Source organism: Argiope bruennichi, chromosome 9 (genome assembly GCF_947563725.1).
Source record: "Argiope bruennichi chromosome 9, qqArgBrue1.1, whole genome shotgun sequence".
Taxonomy (NCBI): domain Eukaryota; kingdom Metazoa; phylum Arthropoda; class Arachnida; order Araneae; family Araneidae; genus Argiope; species Argiope bruennichi.
Genome location: NC_079159.1, coordinates 125,607,098 through 125,621,492, shown reverse-complemented (window position 1 = coordinate 125,621,492; position 14,395 = coordinate 125,607,098). Strand labels below are relative to the sequence as shown.

At 31.0% G+C, this 14,395-nt stretch overlaps 1 protein-coding gene across 4 annotated transcripts in view; it reads right to left on the bottom strand.

Annotated features, from left to right (window-relative positions):
• Positions 1 to 4,678: 4,678 nt before the first annotated feature.
• The window catches only part of LOC129984594 (cardioacceleratory peptide receptor-like), a 376,701-nt gene continuing 366,984 nt past the window's right edge, over positions 4,679 to 14,395 (bottom strand). For all 4 annotated transcript variants that reach the window (XM_056094516.1, XM_056094517.1, XM_056094518.1 and 1 more), the window contains exons 7-8: positions 12,020 to 12,200; positions 4,679 to 5,817 (exon numbers count right to left, since the gene is read on the bottom strand). In XM_056094516.1, coding sequence (XP_055950491.1) covers positions 5,526 to 5,817; positions 12,020 to 12,200 — 473 coding nt within the window. In that variant the 3' untranslated portion in view covers positions 4,679 to 5,525. The remainder of the gene's footprint in view (positions 5,818 to 12,019; positions 12,201 to 14,395) is intronic.

Below are 14,395 nucleotides of genomic sequence, written 5' to 3'. Positions count from 1 at the left end.
ATTAAGATTTTTTTTATGAAAGTTTTTTTTTCTAAGCTTCCGTCAGTTGCAGAATCTATTTTGTACAGTGCATCTTTTCTAGCAATTTCGTAGATTAGTAAATGAATCCACAAAATTTCCATTGCTACGAAAAAATTCTTTTGGGGCAAAAATTTCTGTTTCGACCGGTTTCCAGGATGCAGCCATTCGACCAGTGTTGAACGAGTTAGACGCCAATACCACAAACGTGATTTCAATTTTGATTAACTGTTGTGACAAAAGGTGGGTTAAATATTTTCTTTAGATGGATTAAAAATATATGTGTATATTTACATACACATAAATGCATGTGTTGATAATAAAAATAGAGTTAAAATAGAGTTATATATATAATTTGAAATTTAAAAACAATTTAAATTCAAGCTTAAAACCTATTTTTAATTCTGAATATTGTTTTCAAGCCTTTCAGCATCTAATTTATTTAACTTTAATTTTTCAACTTGGAGCTCTGCATCACATGAAAACCAGATGCTTAAAAGAAATATGGGATCAATTCATTTTCAGAAAAAGTTCCATCTCGAACTATATAAATTATAAATACTTTTTTCATATGCAAATATTTTTTTTTCTGTCTTTTGAATCATTATAGATGGAATATCGCTCGATTTCCTAGTTTAACAAAGGAGCTGTACAATCTACTAAAAAATGAATGTCTGTTGTCTATTTATTAAATCAAAAGATAAAAATGTGCATTAGAAGACTAATTCTTTCTGTTATTATAAGGCAACATTATTTATATGCAGGATGATGATAATAAAAGAAAATGATACGCCCATAGTGAGCATATTGTTTGAAAGAACGTAATAAAATTTTGAATGTAGATGTTTTAGGGTATGCACTCAGGAACGATGAGTATACCCTTTTATTTCATGAAGATATGATCCTAATAATAATAAAAAAATCGACTCGAAATGGAATTCGTACGGTATTTTGACGCGAAAAATGGTGGTCCTAAATAGAGACAAAAAAAAAAAAAAAAGTTGTTATAAGTCCATTTTCTCAATCCAATTCTTTGGGGATCTTTCATCAGCTGCATTCTTTTATGTCCTCTTTCACCCTCTTATTCTGTTTATAAAAACCATATGCGAATTGGGTGTTCAGCTCCCTTAAAGATAGTATTTGCACAAATTAAATAGTCGTGAGTGCAACGGTTTCCACGGTGCCAGAGCATCTGCATTCAACAGGTGAAAAGAAAAGTGAATAATTTCGCAAGTCATCCGAGATAACTCTACTCGGCACTTTTTCAACATTTAACGGTCATCTATACACTTATAATTCATACCGACACAAAAATTCTTTACAATCATTTCGTACATGAGAGGTGCTGTATTATGTTACAACCATTAAAGAACAGTAACAACCAACAATGACGATGGGATATGCGAACATCACATGGCACTGGACAGCACAAGGATACTACAAGATCTGCAAGCACTGGACAGAGAAAAATATCTTGAAACGCTTCGGTCTGTGCGTTCATTGCATCCACTGGTAATGTATTTCAACAGTTAGAGAACTGAATAAAGAAAGGGGGGGGGGAGATTAGATTTTCGACGTAGTTTGAGTTTACCTTTATCAAAAGGTAAGTCAGTTTGAGTAACTTGTCTCAAACCCAGCAAATTAGCAGCAAAGCTTATTTAAATTAATAAGTATTCGCAACATCTATAAATATTAGTGCAGTAAACTCCCGATAATCCGTGGAATTGCGTGGCATGGCAATCATGGTAATCCCCAAAATGGCACAAATCAACATAGTGTTTTTGTAAAATTTTTATTTACAGTAAGGACCTACACATGCAATCAAAATTTATGATCCATAGGATTTTTTCTGCTAACAAGTAGTTGGTTTCTTAAAAAACAAAAATAAATCCTTTTTTTTTGTCATAATATTTCATTTCTTGCGATAGAGGTTTTTAACAGCATTTTGGGATTAACAGTCTTGCATAAACGACCTGTAGATAATCGAGAGTTTATTGAGTTATATATACTAACTAAATGACAGAATTTTTTTCTTCCAGACCTGAGGTCACTTTCTTCCAGACCTGAGGTCACTACACACTTTGTAGTACGTCACCAAAGTCCAAAAGAGTGACGTGCGGCGCGCAAGAGTCTCTCTTATCCAAATCTGCCGCAACAGCTGCTTTACTATTTATGCGGAATACGTTTGCTATTAATCGAATAACCAGACAAAAGCTGTTTTTAAACATTTTTATATAACTTCATATATGTAAAGATGGAATTTTATAACTGAATTTCCAATCACCTCTTTTATACATTGAGGTATTTTGAATAACAGTTCGATATTTAAAAATTTTTAGAAATTAATTGATAATCATTAAATAAATTAAATTTTGATTTCATGCCAGTGATGTCATTAATAGGGAAATTATAAAATTATTAAATTTCTCTTGTCTAATGAAATTTAAAAAAATTAGATTGCTATTTTTGTTTTTTTTAACGAGTTAAATAATTTACCGTTTCACTTTTCTTTAGAAAAATTTCAGAATTGGGTTGTTTTAAACTTCGAAATTTTATTCACAAGCAGAAGTGCAAACAATATTTTTCGCATTCGTGTATATTTGAATCAAGCTATTATTTTCGGATACTTGATCCTGATTTTTCATTTGGAATCGTATGACGGATCTTGAAACAAAGAAGCAAGTTTAGGAGCTTAGCTCTCTCCAGCACAATGCTTAGTTTAGAACCGTAAGTACTGCATTATTCCGTTGCTGAATGCTCATAGGATGTTGCAGTAACAGTTGTCCAATGTTTTTCATATTAATGTATTATTTTACATGATTTTTAGCATCCGATATTGATAAAAGATTTTTAGAATGTTTGCTCAATATCATTTTTGAAAATTCGAAAGCATCATTTTGGATATAATAGACCACTTATTTGAATTCTATGACCTTTTGTCTTAATTAATACCAAATTATTAATAGTTATAAGGTTTTTATAGCCTTCTGTTCCAATTAAAAATATGCTAATTAAAAAAGGAATTGTCTTGATTGTACCTTTGATGCGTTCTAATGTTAGTCCATCCGCTTTACTATTAACCACGCCGCCCAGGCATGAGAAAAGACATTAAAAAAAAAAGAGAGTATTTTATATCATACTTATCCATGAACTTATATTATTATTATCTTGAGCCTACCTGCAATTCTGAAGTCAAGCAAAAAAAAAAAGTTTGTTTTACTGTAATATAATTATTATATAAAAAGTGAATTATTATATATAATTATTATAATAAAAAACTGCATGTTTAGATTTATAATATAATTTCATTAGGAAATCTTCAAACACCTTCCGCTCAATGTCGATATGTCTCCAAGACTTTCATATTTTAAAAATCAATGAAAAGTCAAAGTCTGTCAAAGTTCTGGCATTCGAAGCTGCAGAATATAAAGGAAAACTGAATCCATCAACAACCCAGGAGTTTATATATGAAGTCATCTGCTCTCCTGCAAATGCGGGAAAGGGAGTGTCCAGGATTAGAGCGTTAATATCAATTATTTGTAGTTTTCATGCTGCACATGAATTACAATGCGAATATTTCTTAATTAAGGCATTCTTTAGATATGAATGTAATCGGTTGCAGACATTTTTTTTTTTTTTTTTTTTTTTTTTTTTTTGCATACGCTCCATCTAAGTATGGAAGATGAATTTGACATGTGCCATATGGAGCTAAATTGACAGTTTTAAGTGCCTTTGCCAAAACGAGTATATTTTGAGGATTTCAAGAATGGATCAACTTCGCATGTTGATATAAAAAATTCAGAATTTAAAAATTGTGTTAAAACTGCTAAACACTCCCAAATGATGAACAAATACATTTCGCGCCCTGTGTTGCTACTTAGAGATACTTAAGCAGAAACTCACACTGCTTAAGGATATAGGATAATTTTTTTAATTCAACTTTTTTGGATTTCGTTCAAAACCCGCCACTCTCTGTGCTCCTCTGGGAGAAGAAAAGTCAAATCAAATATATTTCATAAGATATTTTACAAATACTACCGACTTCGCGCTTTCAGCTGCACTGTGGGCCTTCTCGTGTAAAATAGAATTCGATTGTATCATGTACTGGCTACATTTTCCTCATTTCAATATCTTGAAAAGTCTTTATAGAACAATTCCTGGATAGCATATGAATGAGAAACAGAAGTGAATAGATGTTTTATTTCTAGAAATATATCATTTGCATATAATTCAGTTTGTTATTAATTTGACGAATAATTCAATTTCATTCATTGAATGTTCATTTTAAATGAATCTAAAGAATTTATTTTATATGAACATTCACAATTTTAATTTCACATTCTTGTTTTTTTTTTCATTCTATTAGTTATTTTTCATATTTTATAAGCAATTTTTATTTTAATTTCAATTAAAAAATTTTTTTTCCAGCGATACAAAAATAGGCAAAATTTTTTTTGAGAGCACAACTTTTAAAAAAAAAATTCTTAAGGACTTTAGAAACAGAAATTTCTCAATCTCCATGAAAATAAGGAAGTAAAATCATCGAATGAAAAAATAAAATTATTCTCGAATGTCTTAACAGTATTTATTGAAAAAATTATTATTATTATTCAAAATTTTTTGTAGAAAAAGAAAATTATTATTTGCTTCCATTGTAAAATAAAAAAAATGGCAATGATTGAATTTTAAGGCTGAATGCCTTGCAAATTGATAATTACAAAAGACATCCATTAGGATTTTTTAAATAACATTTTTTTTCAAACATAAATCAGTTTCTTCTTCCCATTCTGCATCCAAGACAGGATAAACCCTGTTGTAATGTCATAGTTTCACAATCACCAGCTAGATATCACAAATAGAAAATATAAAAGACATGCTCTGGAAGCAACCGGTTTAAACTGCAGGGATTTCGTAATGTTGGCGATCGTAATTCCACGCATCTAATCGAAAATTTGCAGAACTGTAAAACAAAAATCATTCCAGGGTATATATTTGTGCATCCAAAGCAGAGCCTACAGATTTAGCAAAAGAGAAAATTCAAAAAGCTTATTATGATTAAGATGTAGGTTAATATATTTCACTATAATAAACACACTTAAGATTGCACTAATGGAATATTTCGGGAATATCTATTAAAACTTCATAAAAAGCATGGCCAAGCTGTAGAGAGATTTTTTTTAAAAAGGAAACAATTTTATATCTTAAATATTTCTATTAGAGCTAGCAACTTAAATAATTCATAGAGTTGCGACCGCCACAGTTCTAAAAGGTCGAACTATTTATTATTTATTGCATCGCAATTTGATTCCAGTGATGCTGAGAAGAAAATAACAAGAAAAAAAATGTATATCAGCATCGTCCATTTACACTTCCATTTCTGATAAAGATGGCGATTCTGGAGTTAAAACCGCCAAATATTTCACGCATTTTAAATTATACTGCAAAGCTGGTGTAAAACAAAATTATTTTCATATCATTGATAGTGCATTGTGCCATTCTCCTGCAGATTACAGCTTGGAATTCCTGGCGCAGCTGGCGACGGTGACATCGCCAAAAACAACTCCTTTGCGATGGTCTTCAGAATTCGCCGAAGATTGCTTCAGAAGCGGCTTGCAAGACTTTCCGGCCATGGTCATCTGGTGGTGCTGCTGGTGGAAAGTGGAATTCCTGTGGGTAGTCGACATGGTCTCGGTCATGGTGTTGTACTCGGAAGCTCGGGAAGTTCCATCGGATAGTGGTCGTTGCAGGGAGGGGAAGCAAAAGCACAGTTTTTGGGCAATCCAATTGCAGAAGGGAAGCCTTCTGGGAAGAAATACGAAAATGCATTGTCATCACCCTCAATGAACCACTCTATAAGGAGAAGATCTGAACATATTAAAGCTTTGAAATAACTTAGAAAGTTCATTTTACAAAACGAATATGGTTTAAAACTAAAAAATAAAATAATAGAAAATAAAATAAAAAAAAAGAATGCATGAATATAAAAGACCATTAGTGTTCCTTGAGGTCAATGAAAATTGTTTGTTCTTATAGAAAACTCTTTATTCTTTAAAAAAGACAGTTGCAGTCTTTAACAAATTCGGTTATAAATAAATTTAAAAAGATATTAAATTTGAATATTAAGTGTTAAGTCGAACACGGTTAGGTTTAACACTGAATATGTATGTTTAATGTTTCAAACTCATCCTTATTTTCCATCAGGAACATCATCTTATCCGGATCATAAAATGGTGTGTTCGGATGACATTCGTGGCCTCGCCCGTGTTGATGATATCTTGTTGGAATTAGGCATTAATACCTATTACGCGTATTGAAAAGGAAATTTGTTACGATATTGAGGCACTTATATTTTTTTGTCCAAAAACATTTTATTTATTATATAATTACTAACAGACATAATTTCGACGGACATAGAAAAAACATTCTTTAATAATACATCATATAATCAGGTAGATTTTATTTTTTAAAAAAAGAATAAGAACAGAATGATTATCTTTTTCCATTAGAGAACACAACACAGGTATATAAACAGTTTTATGAAACCTTTAGAAGCCGAAAGGCGGATAAGAATTACAAATAACAAGCTTAAGCCATGAAATTAGCCCAGAATTTCTTCCTTAATGGAATTCAGTAATTCTCATGTCCAGATTAGTTAAATTTTTCATTCGAGTATTTTGCAATAATTTTGAGGAAAATTAGCACGACTTTATATCTCCGCGTAAGGCTAATACGTTTGCCGTAGTTAGATGATTATAAAAGCTATTTCGTTTGTCATGTGACTGTGATATCATCCAATTTGCAACACATCCTTTTTTTATATACCGTTACTATTTTCATTCAAACTCTATTTCATGGTAATACTCATGTTTCATGGCAAGTGTTAAGGGAAAATTAGCATTTCTTTACGGCTCTAGGTAAGAACAACATAGATTCCTACAATGAAGTGCAGATTATAATGGAAATGTTATAATTTAAATTTCATAAAATTAATTTTAATCAAGATAGTTTTCTTAATAGTCTGCTGATGAAAATTATCGATCCACTGATCAATTTAAAAATGCCCTATATACAACAAAATATAACTAAAAGACTGTAAAATTGATATTTCTTTAAAAAAGAAATAATTGACTATTATTCTTAAATTTTGAAAATAACTTTAAGTTGAATTCACAAATGACGAATGAAAGTAATAAACGCTATAAGAGGCTAAAATAAGAATGTTTAGAAGATTATTCGATCCACCGGAAGGCATCTCTTTGCTTGCCCACTTTGTTCCCTTTGCTTGCACCACTTGATTTGACCCACTTAGAGAACTACCAGACAATTTTCACGTTTACCATAATATAAAGCATTGCGATTTGACACTTCAACATGAAAAGGATTTTCGAAATTCTTTGAGACTTACTTCGTTTAATGTTTTTGGTAATTAAATTAGCCCAATAATAAAAACCAAAAAATGAAATGAGATTTGGTGATAAAATATACATAAAAAATTACTCTATTACAGAAAACGATGCGAAATGTGTCTGTGTTTCGTTGAGCGCAATTTCTTGCATTGTATTGAAATGAAGTGAAATATTCCTGATTCTGAAAGTCTGTAATGTCTTTTTCATTTGCATCTAATTTTAGAACAACTGATACATTCTTAGAATATAACAGGTGTTATTAAATTAGGGATGGGTTACATCGTTTACTAACATTATTGAGAAATGAGAATGACACCGACCAAAATTCTATAAAATAATGCATACAATCAGCAGAGAAGCCAAAGAAAAATTGAAACCACAAAATCGTCACACTTGGGAAATTCACCCTCCACTTACACAAAATTTTACACCACAAATCTAAATTGATTTGATTTATGTTTGTAAAGAAGGAATCTTGTAATCGATTTTTCTTTTATTTCTGGTGTATTAAAGTTTTGTACACTAGTTTATTCTCAACCGCAATGAGGTTCTTTTAATATTCTTGTAACTTACTTAACTGATAAATTAAATTTAATCTTAAAATAGCAGCTTAGTTGCGAATTTGTGAAAAACTGATTTATTCCATAGTATTATTATAATAGGAAATTAAAGATCCACAATTAGATAACGAATTAAAACGCATAGAAAAATTACATTTGCAAGAGAATGAGTTTACGAAATCAAGTATTTAAGAGATCATATAGGATTAGAAAGGCTTTTAAATGATGGTATAAAGTGAAAAAACAAGAGATTAAATGAGAAAAAGCATATGGAATTTTGCTTTTCAAGCTCATGTGAAATAGGAAAGTCCCAATGCCCACGGAAGATGAGTGCGAAAGACTTAGCATTCGAGTGATGCTCCACAGAATGATCAATAACAAACAAACATTGCAGTTAAATGCAAGAGATTTCATCTTTTTCGATAATTAATTAAATCTCAATTCCTCGAAACAAGATCATTCATGACAGCGCCCTCTGTCTGAATAACTGTTTATCACTATGAGTAATTATTAGTTTTAAGAGAACTGGAAATATTTCTATCCCGAAAAAAAAAATTAAATTTTCCATTTTAGTCTAATAAAATTATCACTGATTTTAGAAATGCGTCATTGGCATAGATTTTAAAAGCCGCAGTTTTATAAATTATCCTTGAGCGATGAATCTAACAGGACTCCTAGGAATTTTACTTTTTTTCTTCAAACCTTTTCTTCAAATTTCAGTACGCATACAATGCAATCTATTCATTAAAATCGTATAAATTTTTTTGCAACAATATTTACAAATACTATGCATCTTTAAACTTATTTTTTTTTCTGTGCAATAGTATGCATCCTTATTTATCATGCAAGCAAAATATAATACACTTTTTTTATTTGCATATTTAAAAGAAAATATGCTAATAATAATATTGTAGATAAATGTTATGTAGATAAATTCACTGTAATTACTAAACCTATTCTCACATATTATGCCCATTTTGGAGTGATTTTTTTCAGATTTTTTTTCTGAATGTGACGATTTGTGGTTATGAACTAGAAAGCTATTACATCACAGTGCATATTCGATTTGTCTATAAAAAGTAAATAATTTAAGAAACATATATTTTTTTACTGCTTCATAACTAAAATAAATCATTCTTTCTATATGTCAAAAATGTGCTATCACATATCAGATTTTACTTGCCGAAAAATCCCCTTTATTTACAAATGAAATTTCGGCGGTTTTCACTGTCAAGAACGTCCCAGTTCCCTTAATGATAAATTAATGCAAAATTATTAAATTCCTGTTTCCGTTTGTTAGAAGTTTAAATTTTATTTTATTTATTTAAAATCAATAATAAATTCCACAAATGCAATTGAATTAATTTGGATCATTGGACATTTAGTATTACTCCTTGACTTTGGTAGTAGTAATGGTGCACGTTAAATCTGTCCTCCCGCTGGTGTAGTGTGGAAATTTGGAGAGGGGGGGATGCCAATTCAGATGTCGCCCTTGTCATCTGACCAAGATTAAAAATTAAGGGATTCCTTCCAAATTAGCCCTAATGTTGCTTTGAAACGAGGCGTTAATATAACTAAGCTAAACTAAATTTTATAACAGTAACTTCTTTTAGAGAAGGGATGGTTGGAGGTGAAGAGTGTATGACAGTTCTGTATACTCCCCTAGTAGCACACAAATATTGTATGACGTTGACCAGTATTTGCAATATTTTATAATATTGATTAATCCTTTAAAGGGCCATTTTTTTCTAGCCATATTATGTTAAAATATTTTTAGGCTTGAAGTTAGAATAAGAAAAGGGATTCATTTAACTTATTAGATAAATTTAATTTGATTAATTAATTAATAGGTTCATTAATAATTAAGTAACAAATCAAGACACATCATTTTGTGTAAGATAAAGAACTGAAGCCTCTAAGTTTCTGTCTTTCTAAAAAAATTTGTCAGAACTGATGCCAACCTACATAAATTCATACAAAGATTGATACATTTGGTGGGCCTAGAAAGCCATGCTTCCCACGGCCCTAGAAAGGGTTAATATCATATAATATCGAACAATATTGTATTATATTGCTTAACAGGCTTTGCTATTTGGGTCAGAAACAAAAAAGGACTAATAATCGTAAGGAGGAAATAAAGTTTGCGGATAGATAACATAAATATATTAAAATCCACTTATTCGGTAATAAAGAAAGATTCTCCTCTCTAAGAAAAACGGACCTCGGCCAGCTGTCGCATTTCAGCCAGGCCAGAAAAAGATCACTCCTCTGGCGGATCAGGATATTAGATCTGATCCCAGATGTTGCCGGTTCTTTTCGTGATAACGAGAAAAGGAGCATAAATGTCCGGGGAGCGACAAACCAGAGCATTCTTGTAGATAATTTATTGCTTCAGCTGTCAATGCTTTTGTTTGTATCGACGCAGTAAGAAGAGAGGAAACCCGATTCGCATTTCATCAGCTTTTTGATACATTATGAGTATTAGGGGAGGCAAGCTGCTAATTGCAACAATTTTTGGAAAAATGTGCATATTTTAAATGTTGTAGTGATTCCTTAATCAAAGCTCTTTTTATTATAGCTTAACTATGCATTGATAACGTGCACAAAAATGCACATTTTTGTTGATTTTAGTACCAGAAATATTTTTTTACAAAACTTACCAATTCTTACAAGTTGATATGGAGTAGGTCGTAACAATAAAAATAGGGATATTTAAAATTATTTTCTCTTTACCGTTCTTTTATTAATTGATGTACAAAAGGCAAAGTAAGAAAATGTAAAAGTACTAAGAGGAATGCAAAATTGCTTTATCACAAGGTAGAGTCGATAAAAAATTCTTTTATATTTGTAGTAAAATAGCATATGGGACGAAAGTCCCTTTTTCTTTGTATTAAAATAACAAATGGAGTCCAAAATAAAAAAGGTTAGTCCAGAATAAGTGACAAACTAGGATAAATGACTATTCCATTTGGAAAATCCTGCTTCCTCTGTGATGCAGAAAATATAAGATGGCTTGAACTTCTAAAGTCAATTTTTTATTTGACAGAATTTGGGAAATATTTTGTTGAGGTTTAATAAATTTTCTCAAATGATGAACAATAGGGCAATGGAAAATGTCACGCGGAATGTCATCATAATCATTATCAATCTATGACCACAGTTCCTCAAAGTCCATATTTGTAGTTGATTGGACTAAATATTTACTATCAATACATTTATTTCTTTTTACCTGAAAAAAAGATACTGAAAGATATTCCCGTAAGATAACCGTCTAACAAGTTTATGACATCTATGCAAAAAAACTAAAATCATCGCCGACGCTATCAAGGTAATCTTCTAAATGATTGTTAAGCTTATTCGTATTTAGTCTAAAATAAATTATTTTGTTATTATATAGAAAGTTGATAACACATAAAATCAATTACTACACACACACACACAGCACGAATGATAGCATCCAAAGTATCGAGGCACATACTACGCATACTCCTAGGGTTTGACGGTTTTTAAAAGTTAATTTGTTACGTTTGAAAACCGGTTTTTAAATTAAGAAAACTGGTTTTCCGGAACGCCTGGATATTCCTCTTTTTCAATAAAAACAAACAAATATTTTGAATTTTATCGTTTGGGACCGTTTCGTCTAGCAGCGGAAGGCTTAGGGCGACGAAATGCCAATTTATTAATAAGTGAAGGTATATTTAAATTTCTGTTAAATGAACTAAAAATTTTAAACACTGAAATAAGTTTGAAATTATTATACGTTTTAGAAGAACGAATTTAAAAAAGAAGACAAGTAGAATGAGCAACTCTGTTGCTGCATTTGCAAAATCCACAAAACATTCCTAGTTCAGCGAAGAAATCTAGTGCACTTCAAAAACCGAAACTTGAGTAATGCATCACGAATGTAGATCATTATTCTATCCTAATGGGGTAGAAAAGAATAAAGGTTATATCGTCGACTTTACAATGGAAGCAAAAAGAAATCGCTACGATTTAGTATGACGTATGAAGGAGAATATATTAAAAATTTCTTGCCTAAAGTTGCGGCAGATGTGCGTGGAGAAGAGACAGTAAATCATAGGGTTGGCCGCACTGTTAAGGGGAGCTAGGCTCTGAATGAAAGTGGAGACAGCATAAGAAGTCTGGCTTTCCGGAATCTGGCCGTACACCTGGAGGAGATCGTACACGAAGTAAGGGCTCCAGCACAGGATGAACACTGCAAAATAAAACAGTTTCAACATTCTTGCATGCAATCAAATATTTATAATAAAAAAAAATCACTCATTCACTTCGTTCTTAGTCACGTACCGCGATGCAAAGCCATTTCGGTAGAAAACAGATCGAAAATAGGATCGTTTCCCTGTAGTCAAAAATGACATTTTATTTAAAAACGCACAACATAAGCACCAATGCATTAACGTGTTCTCTGTCAATAATCACACCTGGTATTCGAACTGTCTAATGAATGAGACGATCTCTTCTTTGCTATCTCTTAACTTAGTGGAAAAGAAGTCATCTGATTAGATAAATGATTCGATGCCATTAGATAGTAAGTGCGAATCTGAGGCAGTCGGCGTGTGAAGAGTTGTGAGTATGCGAGGATAGACTTTACTTTTTACTCACGCAGTCAGTATGGTTAACATGTCATATGTGAAATATGAATTGTATGTGGCCACACTCTGATCAGCTGTCACTCAAAATGACGTTGAAGTTTTTCATGAAGTGTTAATATACAAGGGAATCGGTAAAATCTTTTCATTTAAAATGGTGCCTCATATAGCCAATTATTATTGTAAACCTACGCCTACAGTAAAACAATTATATTCACTCTATTGGGACAGCTTACAGCACCCCTAGCGGAGAAATAAAGTAGTTACAGAAATAACTAAAAAAAATGAAAGAAACGAGCTCGACTGAAAAATTCCGAAAGAAAAATGCACACTGTATTACAATAAAACCGCAGAAAAAATTGCATGGATTTATCTGTGAAATTGGTAGAGATATTTGTGATTAAATTTAAGAAATTTTTGTGACATGGGAGGAAAAAAGTTTCTTCCGGAAAACGAGAAATGTATTCTCCAGTATTCACCTCTCCAATGCATTTTTCAGACTTTTTTTAATATTATTTTTGTTGCTTTCTGTACTGCTTAAATTTTTCTTCGCCAGTGTTTAACTAGGAAAATCTGTATGATAATACCGGAGAATACATTTGAGTAATTTGGGTACATAATGAGACTAATACTAGCTGCCAGCTTGTTCGCCCAATGAACGCTTTGGATTGTTAATTACAGAAGTGATAATTTATTTTTTAAATATTCACTTTTTATTTGATAAGATCGAAAAACATAAATTTAACTGAAAAATTTAAAACAAATTGTAGAGCATGCAAATTAATATATATATATATATATATATACTACAAAATAAAAAAAGTGATGGGAAAATTTCTTTTCGCAGTTAATGGTCAAAGCAGGCATTTTTTTAAGTCTCAATTTTAGCATTGACAAAAGCAAGATATCAGAGTATGATAAAGTTTTAGGCTTGATTCGTCCATCTTTATTTGATTTTTCACGAAATATAAGCTCACACACACATAATTTAAATAACAAGAATTAAAAATTCCCAATCAAACATTTTCAGGACACTATTTATAGGGTTTAACTTGTATGAGGCTAAGAGAAATTATTTCATACATTTTAGTAAATATTAATTTAGTACAATTAGTATATTAATTATTTTATTTAAATAATTATTTTCTGCTTTTTATTCTCGATTGTGTGCGAAATTTAGAAATCTATTTTAAATGAACGCCCTGATGAAACTAATGAACATCTGTTGGTAATGAAACTTTTTAATAGACTGAACAATCTGTACCGATTGGATAAAGAAACAGACAGACAAAACAGTGAGATAATATTGCATTATCATCCAGTTCAGAGCTAATTTTAAAGTTTCAAGTCTCTTGTTGATCGCGAAGTAAGTTTAAAATCAATTGCAAAATCTGTACAAAACAGTGAAATAGTCAGACAGGTAAACGAGTTAACAAAAATGTGTTAAAAATGTATTTAATATCATTGCAACGCAAATAATTATTTTCTGCTTTTTATTCTCGATTGTGTGCGAAATTTAGAAATCTATTTTAAATGAACGCCCTGATGAAACTAATGAACATCTGTTGGTAATGAAACTTTTTAATAGACTGAACAATCTGTACCGATTGGATAAAGAAACAGACAGACAAAACAGTGAGATAATATTGCATTATCATCCAGTTCAGAGCTAATTTTAAAGTTTCAAGTCTCTTGTTGATCGCGAAGTAAGTTTAAAATCAATTGCAAAATCTGTACAAAACAGTGAAATAGTCAGACAGGTAAACGAGTTAACAAAAATGTGTTAAAAATGTATTTAATA